The 20,785-nt window shown below is 39.8% G+C and overlaps 2 protein-coding genes across 3 annotated transcripts; one reads left to right on the forward strand and one right to left on the reverse strand.

The window, feature by feature from the left end:
- Positions 1–31: 31 nt before the first annotated feature.
- On the reverse strand, positions 32–9,832 carry suz12b (SUZ12 polycomb repressive complex 2 subunit b). The gene is given in 18 exon segments (XM_055223498.1): positions 32–1,490; positions 1,563–1,642; positions 3,284–3,482; positions 3,800–3,957; positions 4,943–5,086; positions 5,159–5,244; positions 5,316–5,364; positions 5,367–5,507; positions 6,402–6,507; positions 6,581–6,686; positions 7,003–7,234; positions 7,817–7,902; positions 7,980–8,029; positions 8,590–8,658; positions 8,730–8,794; positions 8,870–8,916; positions 9,162–9,306; positions 9,504–9,832. Coding segments are annotated over 18 exon segments (2,082 nt in total). The 5' UTR covers positions 9,519–9,832; the 3' UTR covers positions 32–1,186.
- Positions 9,833–9,871: 39 nt separating this feature from the next.
- On the forward strand, positions 9,872–17,779 carry utp6 (UTP6 small subunit processome component). Of its 2 annotated transcripts, XM_055223278.1 has the most exons (20): positions 9,872–9,996; positions 10,429–10,525; positions 11,190–11,274; positions 11,350–11,391; positions 11,475–11,567; positions 12,611–12,658; positions 12,745–12,808; positions 12,897–13,015; positions 13,099–13,176; positions 13,246–13,327; positions 13,467–13,548; positions 13,625–13,803; positions 13,885–13,964; positions 14,540–14,617; positions 15,198–15,377; positions 16,639–16,719; positions 16,839–16,948; positions 17,031–17,097; positions 17,206–17,278; positions 17,435–17,779. In XM_055223278.1, exons 2-20 carry the CDS (start codon positions 10,434–10,436, stop codon positions 17,587–17,589), a joined length of 1,788 nt encoding a protein of 595 aa, XP_055079253.1. In that variant the 5' UTR covers positions 9,872–9,996; positions 10,429–10,433; the 3' UTR covers positions 17,590–17,779. The 2 variants fall into 2 exon arrangements, with proteins under 2 accessions (XP_055079253.1, XP_033847611.1); XM_033991720.2 differs by lacking the exon at positions 9,872–9,996 and having other exon boundaries at positions 10,270–10,525.
- Positions 17,780–20,785: the final 3,006 nt, after the last annotated feature.

Consider the following 20,785-nt stretch of genomic DNA (forward strand, 5'->3'; position numbering starts at 1 on the left):
ACACTATTGTTATGAAAAAATGCAACAAAAACAGTTGAAATGTACTTTATTTAAATATAAAATCCCCCCTCAGCCAGAGAGTACAAATCAAACTTTAACCAGGGTGTTTATACAGCCATTTTTGAGGAAGTATTATTTTCAGAAGGAAAAGGGAAATAAAATTGAACGAGTGACAAATTTGATAGACTAAACTCTACACAACTACAGCTTTTAAATGTGTTATAAATTGACCGATATAAAGAATGAGGAAAAACCCTTTGGCATAAAGAGCACCTAACAAGACAAAATTAACTCGATATCTTAAGGAACCAACAGCATATTGCTTTGGCAAGAAATCTGCCAACACTAAAAGGGATGCATTACAGTGTGGACACTGCTACAGAACTGAAACCATAACACTGATTCTCCAGATTATAAAAACACCAACTCGTGATGCTGGCAAGTCAACATGAAACAGTAAAGATCTGCTGGTCGGTTTATTTCCCTGGCTTTCCTTGAGCTCGAATAATGAGGGCCAAAAGGCTCGGGGTGGTGGAGAGTGGATTTAGCCTGGACACAAATAAGAATTTGTTCTATCGTCCAGAGTTACAATATTACAATAGAATTTTGTCACAACTCAAAGGCAAAACAGACAACAGCCCCAACAGAACCTTAATATACTTTGTAACTAAAGTCAATAGAAGGCTGTAATGAATACAGGCCTCATTCAATTTCACATGTTTAACAGTGGAGATCATGTGCTGCAAAAGCACACAGATGTTAAGTCTTCTACATACAAATATCAAGTGCTAAAATAATCAAAGGATACATTTGAACAAGGATATAGTGTGGTTAAAATACAGGGTACCAGGGATACCAGAACAGTTTAACTGTAACTGGGATACAGTTGTTTATAACAAATACACCAAAGGCAGTTACACCACACCATGAACTTAGCGATTTACTGAATTTGACAAAAATCCATGGCCCCTTGTAGATGCAATACTCAGTCCTTGAGTAATTTCATTAAGCCCTAATGTGTCTGGGTATTGTGGGTAATTTAGTTCAAGATGTTTTATTTTCTCTTTTGGTTCAGTTCAAACTTTAAAGTTTCAACAAAATGCTCATGTTGTGTTGAGCTTCTTTACATGCTCCTCGTCCTGTCTAAGCACCATAGGGTCATAACATTATTGTTCCCACAGAAGGGTCAGTCTGTGAGGGAGCTCTTTGTCCTCTTGCCCGGTTTGCCACCGCTGGAGGTGATGGCAGTGCCGTTACAGGCGCCCGCTGACAGTGATGGGTCCTGCTCCTCTGTGTGTTTGAGCTCCTCTTGCATCTGTCTCAGGTGGGTCATTGCCCGGTCGATGGTGGAGGTGTTGACCAGGTTAAAGTCATGCATGCTCACGAGGTGAAGCAGGAAGTTACGACACAGGTTACGCCGCACGATGTGAGCTCCGCAGCTCTCCACAAAAAGCATTATGGCCTGGCTCATCTGGTTGTCAGCGATGAAACTACGAGACAGAAGAGGAGTTTACGCACACCGTGTGACTCCAGCGTAAACTGTACAGAAATGGTCGACTTACCCGTTCTTCATAACATGCAGGTTCCAAAGCTTCATCACCTCCTTCTCTCCCTCATTCACATCAGTGAACTCATCCAGTTGCTGTACAAAAAATACAGCAATAAGTTTTCAATATATTCACAATTCAAAACAGTGGTGCCTTTGGAATCCCAGCAGCGTCAGATTTTTTCCATCTTTAAACCGTAAAAGGAGAACGTTAAGTTTAAGCACCAACTCTTCAACCCCGACTGTTGCACTCTGGGATAATAACTGACTCTAACTCACAAAAATCACTCTGATGCTTGTGAACAGACACGGGGACAAGATAAAAATACATAACAAACAAAGTACCACTGTGGCTTTAGGCGACACCTCTTACACAGAATCACTTTAACAATTCAACATAATCTATAATCTTTACGACACAGAACACTAAAACATTCACTGTCAGCTCAGTTCTAATTTAAATATGTGTAAATGTTTTTCCTCGTGTGAAAACCAATGGCCTTCTGTTTTAGAGACGTCTTTCAACAAATCGGCCTGTCACGAGTAGAGATTGACCGACCAGACAAACAGACGGCCGATAGGGTCTGCTGATATTATTGGGCTGATATGTGGGACACATTTTGATCATTTTTCCCATAAAAATGATTTGATATTAATACAAACGTAAATATCGCCTATACGTTTTACTACTTACTTTCCATAATTTAACTATAATAAGGAAAGATGATCTCAATAGAAATAACTTTTACACATCCACAACCCTGTTTTTACTACTAACCCATAATGGAGCTGTGTAATCTCATTTTGTGAATCGCATCATTGCACTTAAGTGTTCAAATAAAGCTTTATGGTGAGCCCATAGACTGTGTATATAAATGGACACAGCTAATGCGGTAGCTGCTGCGTTCCAAATAGAAAGTGAGTGTGGGCGCGCTTCTGGCTCCAGTGAAACAATGTGTCCTCTCTCTCTGTAACTGCTGCTGTCAGACTCGTCATTTTGGTTTTAAAATGTTTGTATTAACCCTCTACAGGATCCTGGGGTGTTAGTTTGCCATTTTGTCCATAAATTAAGATATGAACATTAATAACACACAAATAAGGTGCCTTCTTTTCTCGAGGTCGCTCCCTTTAGCGTTAGCAACAGGTTTGATTGACAGGGTTAACTTCAAAAGCCTCGCTCCTGATTGGCTCTTTGGTTGCTATGATACTCGCGGTTGCACTTCCAAATATGGATCTGCTCTAGCGTCGATGAGCTTCATTTGACTGGAGCTGAACGCTGTGGGTGACGTCACACTCACTTACTCCACTTCTTTATACTCTGTCTGTGGCTGAACCCAAGCCAAATATCAGCCTCGGCAAGAGAGTTGAGGTCGATAGCTGATACGCAAATAAGTGCAAATACCAGCCAGCTATCGATATATCGGTCCATCTTTAGACACAATAAACTTATTCTGAAGTCTGCTGAACGCCATTATGCCGCTGACACAGTAACCCTAAAGCAGAACTCTCCCAAAAAATCTATTCTACCTGTACAGTATTTTTAGTGAACACAAGCTGAAAAAAATGTCAGAAATGTCCCCACTAGTACAAACAAAAATAACTGTGAAAGAACTGGAGATGAGTGCCTCAGTGGGCCCAGAGTAGAATAAGAAAAAAATATGAAAAAGTGCCTCAGATCCCACAAACGTTTGCTCCATCTGTCACATATTTTACACCGAGTCGATAAGGCGTACTCACCGTAGCAGTTTTCTCTCTGAGCCACTCCGGGTCGCGCTCGTCTTCACTGTCCTCCTCCATCTCCTGAGGCCGCAGGGGCATGCAGCTGTCACTGTGGAAGTACAGACGATTGTGTCCGCTCACGTAAGTCCTCTGCTGCTCCAACTCTCCATCTTCAGACTCGAGAAACTCTGACAGACTCGGCTTGGTCCTTTTAGGTCTAATGAAAAGTAAAGAACAAGTGTTAAAGATAATATAATGTGCTTTTTCTCTCTGCAGATGGAAGTGGAACAGCACAAATGGAGTTTAACACAGCTGTTTGCAAACTATTAGTATTAAAAAACACATTTAAGGCTCTAAAAAATGAGTCCAGTGACAGTTTTGAACCTTAGAATTGAACGAGAGACTTGTTTTGAGTTTTCATTATTACATAAACATGTGACTGAAACAAACGCTCCAGGGCTGTTTAACATGTGGAACATAAAAAGTTCATTTAGCTGAATATGCTGTGTTTGAAGTGGAAGCTTTCTGGATTACCTGCAGACTAGAATGTGGGTGACAGCTGTTCTCTTCACGGGCCCATTGCGACTAAAAGCAAAGCCCGGCTGGCTGTGGATGTCCTGAGGGTTGCCGACGTATGAACCATCATAACATTCATTGATAGACACATCTATCCTGGCTCCTTTGGGATGAGGCTGTGCACAGGCAAAAAACACATTGAAAACATACGATGCAACAAACTACAAGTGTAATCTTTGTTGACCTGTGGCAGTGTGAAAACAAAAATAAGCCCTGCATGTGAACAAGGGCCAAGACAATAGTGTGAAAACAACATGAACTTCATTTAGAAAGGAAACTCAACAGGAGCATTTTAAGTGTTGCTGTTCAAAGTGTTAAAGTATAAAAGGCACAAATATCATAATGTTTTGGTATCAAAGTCAATATTTTCCCTATGACTTTAAGGCACATTATTTTGAAGGACAATATATTTGTTAAAGGTTCACTGATAAATCTTTGTTTCATGTTTTCACTCAGAGAGATTCAAATGGAGAGGGAATCAATTAAAATCTGGGAAAAAATGTGATTAAAAGCAGACCGTAATGAATTAGTTACTTGAGTTTAATTATTCAGACATGACATTAAAACACTGACTTAGGGGTTCACAACATTTAACATGTTTTTAATTATGTCAGTGTGTTTGTCCCTTCTGCTTCACATAGGCCACATGTTTTATTATGTTTATATTTTATTCATATAGGACAGATGAATGAACAACATTAAATGTCGTGCTGTGCCATTCGATAAACATTTTTAATAAGGACACACATAAGGCGTTGAAATGAACTGGTCACATTTAACATTTAGCCCCATCTGTTCCTTGTGTCCAACACGAGCATGTGCTGCTCAGCCCTGTGTGCTGCGTCTGCTCTAACATCCTGCTGCATCTGACGCAGAACCGCCCGTTTAACTCGTGAGTTCGTCCAATTAGTTTCAATATTCCCATTTATCATCTATATTTACTTCAGAAATATATCGTGGCAGGCCTAAGTGCGCACACAGAGGGTCAAATCGATTCCTTTTAACGCAGTTTAAACTAAAAATTGACACTCCGATAATATTCCCAGCACTAAAAACAAGTCAGTGAATGTGCATACACGATTTATTATAGTTGAGACTTACCACGTAGTTGAAAATGAAGCGCGAGTGAGAGAGTTTGAGGTGTTTGAGAAGGCTGTACAGCTTTCTGCAGTTCAAAGTGCACCAAGGACAGTGAAGGTCGTCTCTGGCCTCTGTCTGCTGCCTCGTGTTATTGTTGTATAAAAACTGAATGGAAACAGTTATGTCGACATGTTAGAGACCAAGAACAAGCCTTTTTCTGTTGCTTTTAGCAGTTACCTGATAAAATATCCTTAATTTCTGCCGCGGTTCAGACTGGCTATTGTCTTTCTTTGAGTGAACGTCTGCACTGACAGACTCCTTCACTGTTGGGTACAAAAATAATTATATTTAGAAAAAAACAAAACAGGTTATTCTGACCACTACAAAATACAACTAGACACAAGTACTAACTCATAAGTGCTCTGTGGTTGCTGTTCCTGGTTTCCATGGGAGTGAAAGTCTCCGAGTTGCGAGTAGAGAGGGGTCTGGTCACAGAACCAGCCGATTTTCCATTGACATCCCCAGTCCAGCGCAGAGTAAACTGCAGTGTGGGTCCCTGAGAAAAAGTCTCGAAAGGTGGAAGCCTCTGAAAACAGAAAAAAAACACTTGTCAAGGATTTGTGGTTTACTACAAGATGGCTGACAAATCAATAAATAGTAAAAGTCCAGACTGGAGCCAGGAAGTACTTCACACATGTGTCCTGTGCTCAGGTCTCTGGCTCCTGTGGCTCAGAGAATAGACATCTGTGTAAACCCTCAGTCCAGGTCTGATCCACAGCAAAAGGCAAAGTTAAAATCGACCGGACAAATAGTTGCAGGAGTGAAGACGTTTCGCTGCTCATCCAAACCGCTTCTTCAGTTTTTTGCTATGAATCAGACCTGGACGACTGAGGGTTTACACAGATACATTATCAGAGAACAGACTATAAAGCAGCTCTGTGTGAACAAGTCTCTCCATGGACCAGCACCAAAGAACATCTCCCACATGAGCCACAAGAACCATCTCACATGAGGAGGACTGAGCGAGGACTGAGCGAGGACTGAGCGAGGACTGAGCGAGGACTGAGCGAGGACTGAGCGAGGACTGAGCGAGGACTCAACCAGGACTCAACCAGGACTCAACCAGGACTCAACCAGGACTCAACCAGGACTCAACCAGGACTCAACCAGGACTCTTCTCTTTTAATGTTACTTTTATGATGATTATTTATGTTTTGATTTGTTTTACTGTGAATTTAATGTCTCTCTTATTCTGTAAAGCACAATTCATACACAAAGTAACTCAAATAAACCTGCTTTACCTTGTCAAGCCAAAAACAAAAAAAAATTCTGTCAATTAAATTTTTCTTTACCTATGGATCATACCTGAACGACTGAGCGATTACACAGACAAAGCAAAAAATAAATAAATATCACAAAGGAAACGCAAAAAAGCTTTACGCAGACCAGAGAAAAAAACAAAATAAAATAAAACTACTACCTTTCCGTCCAGAATTGTCTCCCATGTGGCACGCTTCTTGCTTACAGGACTATCTTCCATTCCTTGCATTGACACTTCATACTCGCCGTCCAATAGCTGCAATCTTCTATAGAACAGAAAAATAAATGTACATAGGCCACAAGATAAGTCAAACAAAGCACGACTCGCTACGCACTCACCTGTTCTTATCAAATACAGTCATTTGTGCTATATACGTCTCTGTGGTCTCCCCCTCTTCTCTGTGGGACGAACTTCTCTTCTTTCTGCTCGGCGTATCTGTAACGTCTGAGCAAGAAAAAAATAATCGTCGTAAATTGTATCCTCGTTTACAGAAGCTTCAGGTTAGGGCCATAGATTGTATATATAAATAGATGTAGCTAAACTGTTCGCTACTGCGTTCCAAATAGGAAGTGATCACAGGCGCGTTTCAATTCACTTTAGAAAACTGTGTCCCCTCTGTCTGTAACTGCTGCTGTCAGACTTGTCATTTTAGTCTTAAATTGTTTGACTGGAGCTGAACGCTGTGGGCGACGTTACACTCACTTAGTCCACTTGTTTATACAGTCTGTGGTTAGGACAGAGTCAGTTACTAGTTACGTACCAACGTTCTCATTGGCCTGACCGTTGACCAGGTTAGTCCCATTCTTCTTCCCTGTGCGTGACACTTTGAACAAGAGTGAATACGACTTCACCATGTGGCTGTTGCTGGGCTCAAACTCATTGCTGGAGACGACTAAGGAAGGATAGGATCCGGACTTGTTTTGGTTACCGTCAGGGTTCAAAGGCACCTGCTTTTTACCTGTAGGCACTTGCTTCACTGGACAACTGACATCCTAAGACAACACAAAGACAGTGTCCGTCATTAGCTGTGTTAATAAAGCTGCTCTTAACAGATTCCAAACAGATCCCCACAATGTCCCACATTCTATAATCCCTTCGGTTCTATCCTTCCCTCCACATGACTCCAGTCCTGACCTTTACTAGAAGCCAATGAAGAGAGAGATAGAACTGATTTTAAATGTTTTGTTGTCCCACTTCATGGGCACGGTCTGTGCATCCTGGACCTTTTAACTCTGCATTCATCTGGTCCCACCCTCTGCTCCTACAGTCAGGACCTGCTGTGGTTCCAAACACCAGGTTTAAAACTTGTCAGGTCCTTTCAAATGATGTAATTCCCTGGCCCTTCTCTCCGTGTGGATTCTCTGATTCTCAGTGGATTCTTTTAAAACGCAGCTGAAGACACTCCCGTTTAGAAACACCTTTGGTTAGTCCTATGGCCCTATTTGACTTCTTGTTGTTTCTTTGGTGTACCTGCTCTCTATAATCCATTTTGTGATTTTTATCTGTGAAAAGCGCTATATAAATAAAGTTTATATAAAATTACTCATGATCATAAAAAACAAAGACAAACTTACCTTTCTTTTTTTATGGCAGACTTTGACAAGTAGCACCTCTAAAGAAACTGAACTCTGGTCATTTTCTGAATTCTGTGATGGCTTTTCTGTAAACACACATTAAAATAAAAACATTTTAGTCAGTCAATTTAAATGTGAAATTTTAAAAACATAATGTACTTACCGTCCTTATGGAAGAATCCAGTAAATGTTAGCTGTAAATGTGAAGACATGCTGAAACAAAAAAATCCCCATGACTTGAGCGTAATTATCCAATGAGGTTCATCTGGACTTGTAATAAACAATTTAACCGATTTTTTTTCTGACAGTTTCAAATGCTCACTAGCGCTCTTCCTCAGAGTGATCACGTGATATTGCCGGTCAGCTGATTTAAACGAGTTTTTCACAAACGTCATTGGACGAGTGGCCAACAAACATTGTTGCTGGATTAAGAAAGAAATCAAAATACAGTAAAAATAAATATTTGTTCATTTTATGTCCACGGGACCTTAAACCAGGACGAGGGGGCGTTTTTACCCTCACACACCTGGGATACTGTCCTGAGGAAGTCAGACTACACATGGCGCTGTCGTCCTGCGTCCACTCGTAGGAAGACAGCGCCAAAACCTGTTTAGATCAGCTGACAGAACACGTCACAGTAACATCACGTGACCACTCTGAGGAAGAGCAGTCCAAACTGTCAGATATGAAAACAAACTAAATCTTGGTCTGAAAAAATAATCTATCAAAATACAACTACAGTCACTTTATATTTAAGTTTATAGCTGTATTACTTTGGGGAGTCAGGGTGTCCCTTCATCTTTTCCACTTTCTTCATCAAGTCATCCACTTTGAATGATTTTCTGTAAATAAAATTAATAAAATGGTCATATCCAGCACAAACTCAAAATACAAAATGTTAAAAACTCAGTACCTTTTTTTGTTTGTTCGAGTATTTCTATGTGACATGAATGTCAAAGTTCTGTGCAAGAATATAGGCTAGGAAAGAAAAACATTTATTAAAACACAACACCATGTAACTATGTGAGTAATAATAAAGGTTAACTGACTCACAGCAATGATGTTCCTTGTGCGGAGGAATCTGTATATTTGAGTAGGTTCTGAAAACAAAGATTTGATTTTGATTAAACATTTTCACTCCAGATCTCTTGACACAACCAAAGATCCTCGATTATTTAGACATGATTTGTAGTTCTGGCTGATTACAACAAATATCTGATCAGATAGAATATAGTTGTGCATTGTCTCTCATTCTCATAACTTCTTTCTAATGAACAAGAAAAACATATCAGCAGATTGAGAAGTATTTTAAAGCAAATCAAAGCAATCTTTAGTGAAATCTGACTTTCGAAGGCCTGCAGGAAGAGCTCATGGTCGGCCTGGATCTGCTCCATCTTGGGCTTCTTCACAGAGTTCATCATCGCTGATGAGGCGGGGTACACGGCGCCGTTTGCTTTGCAGCTCGCCCCACTCATAATACTTCCTGAGTTCTGCGGGGACAATTATTATTATTATTAACACATTATTCTCACTAATACCGAGCTAAGCACAGACACAGTGTTAGCAGACGCTGTCGCTAAAATGACTCCTTCAGAGATGCTAACGTGATCGCTAGCTTGATTTGCATAGTAGTATTACTTCTATCAAATCATCTATGAACTTGTTAACACCAGATGGTATAACGCACCCTGGCTGATGGCATAAATGTTGTAGCCTCGCTGCCAAAGCCTGAAGAATCAGCAGCAGTGGCCCATGAAGATGATGAGCAGACGAGACGCAGCTAACTTAGTTAGCAGGCGACGCTAGCATGGCAGAATCAACAGTCTCCACACGTCCCTGGGATTCACGCATCCACTAACAGAGCGGAGTTATTGATACCGGAGTTAAATGTGTATTCCGGCTAAATGTTCAATAGTATATGTATAATTTAATGTCGGGTATGTCTCCTTCAGTTTGTACTGAACAACAGAGCATTAGTCAGTTGTCAGCCAATGGGAGGCAGCCCGTGAGAATGCGCCGCGCTGATTGGCTGCTCGCCTCCGGAAGTGACGTGCAGCCCGCTCTCGCTTTCCACGATTTTGCGGGAAATTAAGATGATCGGCGCTGATGACAAGAAAACACATCCCACACTGCAAACGCCTCCAACAGCTTTGTAACACAACAACGACGAACCCAGTGAGGTATAAAGAACAGATGTGATGTGTACGAATGTACAGCCAAAGTAGATAATTCAGCACTGGAGCCTTTGAAAATATATACACCTCATTTACATTCTGTCTCCAAACACGATAACACTTTGACAGTTCAATGACAGTAAAATATATAAATACTATATTATTTTGGAAGATATTATTTTTATTTAGCTTAGGCTAAATAACAATTTGTCAGTTATTCTCGCAAAAAATATCTAAGAGTAAGATTGGTTTGTTTCCCCACGGAATAATTAGTACGTTGCACCGGAAATGCACCAATCACAACTTCCACCCATGTGTGCGGCAGAAGCAGGGTGAGAAGACACTTACCACTTAGAATCCCAGGATTTTACATCAAATGAATCACGAGGCAACATCCCACGTTTGAGAGTTTTTTTAGTGGACGTGGTTGTTTCGTAGGAGCCATGGCGGAGGTGGTGCAGCGTCGGATAGAGGAGCGCATCCCTGAACTGGAGCAGCTGGAGAGAGTGGGGCTTTTCACCAAGAAAGAAGTCAAGTAGGTTAAACACATCACCACAAGTTTTGAATCTTAAAGAGCCAACATTACACTTGTTCTTATCTGTTATTATGTTGTCTCCTCGTCACAAACAGACCTGGAGTTGTGTTTTGTTTCATTCGCACATGTTTAACACACAAACTCTGCATATTTAGGCTGAGTTCTTCTCTCAAACTGAAAACACTCTGTTCCACCTTGTGATGTCATCGTGTGGTGATACAGGAAGTGCTCCGCTGTGTTTTTAAACTCCACACACCTTCACTAGAATCATTTGGATCATTTCAGTCCTGGATTTGCCAACATCTACTGAACTAAAAGTAAAAGGAGCTGTTAACTTAAACTACCACTTCATGACATCACAAGGTGGAACAGAGCATTTTGAGCTTTGGAGATGTAGACAAATTAATAATAAAGACACTCAAACATGTGTGAATGAAACAAAACACAACTCCAGGTCTGTTTTTGATGAGGTAACAACATTAAAACATGACTTAAAGCTACAAGAGTCTGTTTTGTGTAATATGTGACCTTTAAAATAAATAGGAATATTTTGGCAAAGTGTGTGCTATTTTTCCAATATGATGAAACGTAATAATAACTATTTACTTTTACAATTCTTTGAGCATTCGACTCGATCAATATCATCGTGTACCTTTGGTTTTAGGTCAATAATTAAAAGGGCAACAGCCTTGGAATATAAGCTCCACAGGCTGATCGTAAACAAAGAGGACTTCATTGCCTACATCCAGGTAAAATACTGGAATTTGGGATTGTTGTATATTTTTTACCTTATTAAGAGAGAATAACAGATTATGTACTCCTAGTATGAAATTAACGTTTTGGAGCTTATCAAGAAGAGGAGAGTTGTAAGTTTCAACAAGATCTTTTGACTACATTGCTTTACTTTAAGTTTTATTTAGGCCTAATTACGTGTTTCTACATTCCTCAGCATATTCGCTACAATTTCAAAAGAGAAGAAATAGAGTTTCCCATCATCAGTCGAATCAACAGTATTTTCAAAAGAGCAACAAATAAATGGAAGGTAAAAGCAAGAAAACTAGACATGCATCACAGACTGACTCTGTTTCACAAAGCAGGTTGAACTCGCACTGAGTTTAATTCCAGACTCGGAGTTATCAAACTCAGACTGGGTCAACTCTGAGTTTCCTCTTGCAGAAAACAGGTTTGGAGCAGAGTTAGACCTCTCAGAGTTTGTTCACTTTTAGTTTAGCCGAGGAGAAAAGCCTTGATCAATAAATCCCATAAAAGAAGATTCACCATGGCAACGGTAAACGAGAGGAGGCATCCATCTTGGAGAGACAGGAAGTCATGTGACAGGTTCAGGTTTTAATATTAAAATGGGATGTTAAGTAATACTTTCATGAATAATTAGTATGATGCATTAAAACACATTAGTTACACTTAAACTTTAAGTAAGTTTAGTAATTTTACACATCTCTTGGCACATGTTGCACTTAAAGGTCTGATATACATTTGAGTATTTAGAGCAGTAACATAAACTTAAATATATTTAATGCCACATAAGTGTTATTAAAGTAAGGCAACAATTCAGGCCACAACTCGGTGATCTTTTTACTTGAAGCTGATAAACCAAACACATTTAAGAAGTTCTCATGAGCAGTCATTGTAAAATAAAGCAAGTTGTTTTTTATTAAAAATTAGGAAATTAAATAAAATGTAAGAAAGTGGAAAATAAATTCACTTTATAAACTTAAACGCATCATGAAACTATACTTCTGTCCAATCAGAGCTCTCCTTCAGGAGCAGTGACTGTCCAATCAGAGCTCTCCTTCAGGAGCAGTGACTGTCCAATCAGAGCTCTCCTTTGAGAGCAGTGACTGTCCAATCAGAGCTCTGGACCAGGTTATGTGCACAGAGTTCCCATGGTGACAGACTCAGCGTTTAGATTAACTCTCTGTGAAACCGAAAACTCTTGAGTCGACCTTTTTTCAGGGTCAGTAAAGTCTGAGTTTAGACCAAACCTGCTTCTTGAAACAAGGCCGCTGTGCACATGTGTTTAAACCATAAACAGTGTAATTCACATCTGTTTGGTTTCTATTACAGGATGATGTGCAGTTGTGGCTGTCACATGTGGCTTTCTGTAAGAAGTGGGTATGTAAACATTTTAGTTGGATTATTCTTGGAGAGAAAAAAGAAAAAACATTGCCGTATCATAATCATTAGGTTTACTCTTTCAGGCAACTAAATCTCGAACCAGCAAAGTGTTTTCAGCCATGCTCGCGATCCACCCCGACAAACCAGGTACTAACAAACATGTGCATTAAATCACCTCAATGTTTCTCAGTTTTTCTTCTGTAAAAACGTGTTGTTGTTGTATTTGCTGGGCCAGCGCTGTGGATCATGGCTGCCAAAAGTGAGCTGGAGGATCGTGACTCTTCAGAAAGTGCCAGACATCTCTTCCTTCGGGCACTGCGCTTTCACCCCAACAACAAGAAGGTGTATCAAGAGGTGACAGATCTTTCATATTTATCCTAAAAATATTTGTTTATGTTATGCCTCACTCACTTTCTACCCAAACAATCACAATGCAGTACTTCCGCATGGAGCTGTTGCACTGTGAGAAGCTGAGGAAGCAGAAGGAGGAGCTGGAAAAAGCCAAGATCGATTTGGTTTGTATCAATATTAAAAATAAATGGATTCACTTCCAGCTTTTATGCAATTTTAATTCTCATGTTTAGGGCGATTATGAGTTCTCTCCTGAAATCCTGAATGGGAAACTGGCTGAAGTTGTGTACAAAAACTCCACAGGAAAGATTAAAGGTATATTACACTATTTTCAACATTATAACATGACTCAAAGCTCACAAGAGTTAATTTTGTTTAATATATCACCTTTTACATAAAATTATGAACCACAAAACAGAAACTGAAATAATAATCACACAAACATCTTTTACAGAGGCAGAGTTTGTCATCTCACTTCTAAATATTGCAGCGATTTTTGATTTCACTAAAGAACTCCAGGACTCCATTTTGCAAGAGTAGGTTTTGTTAATGAGCTTGATATTTTTAAACTTTGTTAATTTACCCGACTCCTGTCTCCTTTTTATGTTGCAGCTTACAGACTAATTACACTGGTGACTGTGTGACCTGGGATTTCATGGCAAAGAGAGAGTTAGAAGCTCCTGGGGCCGGGGAGGAACTTCAGTCTGCGAAAGGACGAGCCTCAGACGTAAACCGGAGAGAAGAACGCTGCTGCCAAGTCTATGAGGAAGGAGTGAAGACTCTAAACACGGGTAAGAACTGTTAATACTAAGAACCTGTATGTTACAGTGGATACTGACGTTTCAAACTGTGATCTTGTTGATTCCTCGCAGAGCCCATGTGGACTTGTTATGTGTCGTTCTGCTTGGAAAGACAAAAAAGGAAAACCAATGTCCAGGAACTGAAAGAAAAGGTGAGTGCCGTGTTCATTAAACAGAACTGTCCATCCATGTTCTTCCTCTGATCCGGGGTCGGGTCGGAGGGGGCAGCGGTCTAAGAAGGACCTCCCACACGTCCTCCAGCTCCTCCGGTGGGACCCCAAGACGCTCCCAGGCCAGCCAAGAGACATAGTCCCTCCAGTGTCCTAGAGCTTCCCTGGTGGGACATGTCTGGAACAGTTCAGACGCCCGAGCTTCTCCTGTGTGACTGAGCTCCTCACCGTATCACCCTGCGGAGGAAACTCATTTAACCTCTTATATCTGCGATTTTGTCCTTTTCGGTCATTACCCAAACCCCATGACCACAGGTGAGGGCAGGAGCGTAGATCAGTGACCTGTCAGGCCTGTCTCGTGAACAAGACTCCCCACCCACCCGGAGAGGCCAAGCCGCTTTTCCAGTCGAGAACCACAGCCTCGGATTTGGAGGAGCCGATTCTCATCCCAGCCGCTTCACACTCGTGTTTTTCATTATTTGTGGAGATTAAAAGTGCACATAAGACAGCTCTTGGCACTAAACTAGTTCTTTACGAGTGTTTTGTTGTTTTTACAGAGGCAAGAGAGACTGATGGATGTACTGCAGCGCGCCCATGACAGTCAAGTGTTAAAAGAAAATTACTACAAAAACTGGGTAAGTAAAATACACATAAACATTTATAAACACTTCTATTAACAGTTTTATTAAATCAGACCTATTGTGTTTGTGTCTCTATAGTTAAAATCTGACACTCGTGGATCATTTTGTTATAATTTACACATTTTAAATCACACTATTCATCTAAAACAACTTAAAGAAACAAATCTGCTGACTTCCGAGTTAGAAAACTGCGGTGTCCAATGGGAGCTGACGTCATGCAGATGTCGGCGCCCCCTGTGGATAGCTGCTTATCACACTAGCGAATCGCTGTTTTCATTTGTACCAAAATGACGACGCGACGCTGCCGAATCCTACGAGTATCACTGATTAAGAAAATAAAATAAAACTGGAGAACAAAGTGTGTCACAGTGGGCATGTACCTGTTGCAGCGAAAATGAGGATTGATTGACAAAAAAAAAACACTCCAAAAAAACTTCGGGAGGATCAATGAGAAGGAAAGAACTATGACATGGTTAAAAGCTCTGAAAAATCCATTTTGCAGAATAGATCTGCTTTAAGTTAACATCTCGTCTTATCATTTGCACATTTATTTAAACTTCTCTGATCTCACCAGCTGCAGATACTACTTTCAAACGGAGACGCCGAGGGAGCGGCCAGTGTTGCCATGGCAGCAACACGGCAGTTTAGCCAGTCCGTGCCGACGTGGAGCTTGAGTCTTCAGAAACTCATGCAGATCGGGAGTAAGAATGTGGACGCGCTTTTCCAGGAGGCGCTCACAAAGGTTAATCCTAAGGTGTGTATTTAATGTTTAATGTGTGACCTCACTGCAGGACTGTGGTGCGCCCCCAACAGGCGCAGTAGCAGCGCTGTCTCGGGGGAGGCGAGTACTATAAGTGGGCCAGCTTCTTGACCCAATTAGTCGAGATTGAAATACCCTCTGCAAGTTTCTTTGTTTAAGAAAAAAGACTGAAATGAGCCTTTTATGTTGAAGCAGAATCATCACAGTGTTCACATCAGACACGTATTTGTGACACTGTATTTATAATATATTTATGTATTATACTGTGGCGTGGTTAAAGAGAAAAGTCTCTTTCTTCATTATCTGTCAGGGAGCATGTACAAATTCATTAATCTCACAAAAGAAAATGTGATTTGTACCAGATTTAGCTCCTTTCCCTGTGCAGTCTCTGGGCAGGTGAACACACATTAAAAATACACATTTACAAGCCTTTAGTGGGATCGTTGCATATTTAAAAGATTCATTACCAGATGCATCTCATTTCATTTTTGTAACGTTGGTTTTGATGTGTGGACTCTAGATGTGACCGTTATGTCGTATAAAAAACATTGAAACTGTTTTAACCTCCTAAGACTCGAGCTCTTTCATGTCATGACTTTATTAATTTATCTTTGATATTTGGGCTGATTGGACCTGATGAGAGTAAAAAAACAAATAATTCTCTTTTTACATTATGCAGTTTCTGAGAAAAATGATACCCACATATTTGAAGTCATTCGTTGTACGTTTTAATCATTTTGAGAGAACATTTGAACGATGATTTGAAAAAACTATTAAGTGAGTCTCATGTGAAGAGCTGCTGACAGGAGCAGACATCTGCCTTTACAAAAAAATAAAAAATATTCTGAACATTCTTAACTTTTAAAAATAGTCTAAATTGAACATTGTATTCTCTTCTTCTTTTAAAAATGTGCATTGTGGCCAAGACAATCCAAAATGTGTCCTCGGAGGTGAAACTGTAGTAAATTTGATATAAACAAAGTGATTTTTTAAAAGCTGCGCCACAGATGAACTGAGACGAACTCCAGAGAATAAGGTCATGTCCAGTCACTGATCTTCAAAGACATTCACAGTTTTGACGGGCTCTGGGGTTCTGGGGTCAGCAGAGTTGGAAGTACACTCAGTATTTTTACTCTTTCATATTTCCCTGCTTCTAATTAACACATTTAGGACAATCTGTATTCAAGCATCACACGGCGGTTTAAGAGGATGAAAAGTCTCACTTCTGTTCTGTTCTTTGTCCTCGTTGGAGCAGGACAGTCTTCCTCTGTGGCAGCTGCAGGTTCAGTGGAGTTTGTCCAATCACGACGCTGAAGAGACCGAGGCTGTTTTCAAGGTAATGTCCCAGATTAGTTTTTATCAACTAATAAAAGAATCATGTTACGTGGGATCATTCGTGCGCCTGGTTTAAACTGTGTAACGTTTCTCTTTAAACTCTCTGTCTCGTTTGTTCAGCGTGGCCTTTTGTCTCCTGTCCCGACTGTTGCCATGGAAATGAAGGACGGCTTCCTCGATTGGTCTTACTCCTCTGGGGGCTATAAGAAAGCAAAGAAAACCTTTACCAGGTGAATGACAGAGAAATACACACTGTACATTTCATTTTTTTTGGACATATTAAGATAAAAAAAAAAAACCTTCTTCCTCCAGCTTACAAGAAATCCGCCCTTTGTCCAAAAACTTCTTCACCAAAATGATTGAAATAGAGAAAGAACAAGTAAGTATACGCTTATATAACTAAATAAAACATAAAATGTAAGTAAAAGCTTTAATAACAGTGTTGTATTAAAGCCACATGTGCATTTGAATCAATTTATCTGTGCAGGAAATGCCAAAAATAAACAACTTAAGAGACTATTTTGAGAGAGCCCTGCAGGAGTTTGGCACCTCGGACGACGGTAAAGAGTCTGAACATGAACATTTTAAACTGAGATCACAAAGTACAGACTAGAAGAATGAGTTTGTAGATTATAAATTGGCAGAACTGAGTCGTACCTGGACGACTGACGGGTCACGCAGATAAACACTGAACTCTCGTTGTTGTTTTTTTGAAGATCTCTGGCTGCAGTACATCCAGGAGGAGCTGGGACCACTGGGGCAGCCGGAAAACTGCTCCAAAATCCACTGGAGAGCCATGAAGTTCCTGGAGGGAGAAAGTGTGGAACGATTCACCTCAAAGTACACGCTCCTACAGACCGGACACTTGTAACAGACGCTCGAGAACAAGGATCAGAGTAACTTTACAGAGCTTAAGTTCACATGAATATTTCTGTTTTTACTTTTGGACAAATGTTCAGAGCTGCTGCTTTTGAACCGCAGCTTTTGCATCTTAACAGTTTCATCTATTTTAATATGTTGTTTTGCTAATATGGAAGAAATAAATGAATTCACAGCCATGTAATGTGTTTTTGGGATTATTGAGGAACTTTACTTGATGCACAAACATTTATTTTATTTCGTTTGTCAATGGGAAAAACGTTAAGGACACTTTGTTTACATGTTCTACAGAGGAACGGACGGGACTGTTCATTTCCTCAGAGATAATCGTGTAACAAAATTAATTACAATTAACTCATTTTGTTACATTAAAACACTTCCTACAATAAAAAAAATCTCTTGACTCTTGTCCCATACAAGTAGAGGTGGGTTTCCCTCTTCCCTTGTGTCCTCATGAACAAATTAGGCTCAAATAACATGAATAAATCAACATCACAGTTCAGAAACTTGGTGCATAATGTTCATGTTGGGTTTTTGTTTTTCAAACCGATTATACAATCAGGTTGCCAGATCCGACGACTAAAAGGTGTTGAAAATGAATCTAAATTGTCTCTAATCTTAACAGTTAACATGAGGTATGGCCCGTCCTCTTGATGGACAAATGCTGGTTTTGCTTATTCTCATGAACAGGGACGCACCAATATCGATACTTTGAGTTTAAGTATCTGCTGGTACCCGATTTTACCTGAGATCAGTGAAAAGGCGGAAAATGCCACTTTTTTACTTATTTCACAAGAGATTCAAATGTGTTACCCAACTGATATTTATCTTTCAAATAACTTCTGAACAGTTTTGTATGAATAAAGGTTTAAACATTATGAAAATAATCTCCTTACATCGAATTAAAGACTAAAGTTATATCTGCTCAACCAGTATCATGAAACTGATACACAGTCCAGACTTTTTTTCCCCCCAGTATCAGAGCTGATATTTGATACTTCGATACAAACACTGACCACCAGGGCCGGCCATAGCTTTCAGGGGGCCCTAAGCAGAATGTGTCTCTGGGCCCCTGGACAGTGGGGATTTGACGACATTATGACTCTGCTCCTTGTCCAACTGTGTTTCTATTTATCGGACCAAAACACTGAAATGTTTAAATCTAACTTGTAAAACAGCCATTTAAAAGTACCTCAGTGGCTCAGGGGTAAACACAGATAAAACAAATGTAGGCAGCAGATATTTTACTACTATATAAAAAAATAATAACATTTAATCTTTATAGAGGGATATTTAGGCTGCTGTAAACATCCGACCACTGTTTCTCATATAACTTTACATTTTATATTATTTTATGTACAAATGTTTGGGCTCTTGGGGGCCCCCTGGTGGCCTTGGGGCCCTCAGCAGCTGCTCAGTCTGCTTATAGTCAGGACCGGCCCTGCTGACTCATTTGTGTAGTTTAGTTCCTTTTAAAAGCAGCAGGACGGCCCCACACCCTCTGAGCCTCGGACTCAGCTCTGCTCAAATGACTCAGCCCTGGTTTGCAGTAAAGTTTATTTAAAAGTATTTTCTGCTGATGATTAAAAAAAAGAAAAAAAAGAAAATCGAATCTTTGCACCAACGTGTTTCTTTTCATCATAAATCTGTCCATGGATGTGGCCCCAGCAGGTCTGAATGTGAGCGCAGTGTGTGCAGTGAATGAGTAATAATGTGAAGTACTGTGTGTGTTCAGAACAAAGTAAAAGTACTGTGCTTAAGTAAATACAGATACTTAAAATTTGTACTTTAAGTGGATACGTTTTACTTCATTTCTACTCCACTACATTTCTGATCAGGACTGAAAAGTAAAAGTATTTTTATTATAGTTTGAGAGCTGCTGAAAAGGCTGAGGGTTTAATTTAACACGTTCATAGTTTGAGGGAAAAAAATATACAAATAAAAACAGATAGAAAAAAAAAAAAGATGAAATTGTTTCTGTTGAACAAAATTCAGCTCAAATCTTCAAAATCACCACATTTGAAGCTTTAAAAGACTCAAAATCTGCACAAAATACTTTTACTTTTTGCTCTTTAAGTACATTTTTAAACAGGTACTTTAATTTTTCATGTGATTCTTTTACTTTTTCTTGAGTATTTTTTTTTTTGCTTCAGTGTCTGTACTTTTACTTAAGTAACAAAAGTACTTCTTCCATCACTGATCCGAAAACTCTGTATATAAATCTTAAATAATTGTTAATAAAGTAATTTCTTATCTTAAAAACACAAATTAGTTGGAGAATCTTTCCTCTTTCATTATTTTTGTGTTAAAGTATTTTAAAAACGCACCTGTGATTCTTATTTTGTCATTTCTGTTTCTAAACTCACAAAAATGTCCGTCATATCTTCTTTAAAACCTCCTCCACAGAGCTGGTGTGGATGTCGTCATAGATGGAGCCCACACGACGTCCGCCACCTCATCCACCACCGCCGCCGCCACCACCACCTCATCCACCGCCGCCGCCACCACCACCTCATCCACCACCGCCGCCGCCACCACATCCACCGCCGCCGCCTCTATGGGTGGAGAGACCATTTGGAGAACTGCACCCACTGCTCTGACAGAGAACAAGAAATCAACGAGTTTAGAACGACTGAGGGCCAGAGAAGTACAGGTACTGAAGAGAAAAAGTACAGGTACTGAAGAGAAAAAGTACAGGTACTGAAGAGAAAAAGTACTCAAGTAAAAGTACAGGTACTGAAGAGAAAGTACTCAAGTAAAAGTACAGGTACTGAAGAGAAAGTACTCAAGTAAAAGTACAGGTACTGAAGAGAAAAAGTACTCAAGTAAAAGTACAGGTACTGAAGAGAAAGTACTCAAGTAAAAGTACAGGTACTGAAGAGAAAGTACTCAAGTAAAAGTACAAGTACTGAAGAGAAAAAGTACTCAAGTAAAAGTACAGGTACAGAGGAGAAAAAGTACTCAAGTAAAAGTACAGGTACTAAAGAGAAAAAGTACTCAAGTAAAAGTACAGGTACAGAGGAGAAAAAGTACTCAAGTAAAAGTACAGATACAGAGGCAAAAAGTTACTCAAGTAAAAGTAAAAGTACAGAGGTGAACACTGTTCTGTTCAAATCCTTCAAGATAAAACAGTTTTAACATAAAACACATAACGACTCAAGAACAATGTAAAATAAACTTTTATAAAT

This window comes from Periophthalmus magnuspinnatus, chromosome 1 (assembly GCF_009829125.3).
Source record: "Periophthalmus magnuspinnatus isolate fPerMag1 chromosome 1, fPerMag1.2.pri, whole genome shotgun sequence".
Classification (NCBI taxonomy): domain Eukaryota; kingdom Metazoa; phylum Chordata; class Actinopteri; order Gobiiformes; family Gobiidae; genus Periophthalmus; species Periophthalmus magnuspinnatus.

Excerpts from the sequence above, each read along its gene's own strand:
- utp6 (XM_055223278.1), top strand. The coding sequence starts at position 10,434 with ATGGCGGAGGTGGTGCAGCGTCGGATAGAGGAGCGCATCCCTGAACTG. Across the intron at positions 11,568-12,610 it reads GAGCAACAAATAAATGGAAG|GATGATGTGCAGTTGTGGCT; the intron begins GTAAAAGCAAGA and ends TTTCTATTACAG. Across the intron at positions 13,328-13,466 it reads CTCCACAGGAAAGATTAAAG|AGGCAGAGTTTGTCATCTCA; the intron begins GTATATTACACT and ends CATCTTTTACAG.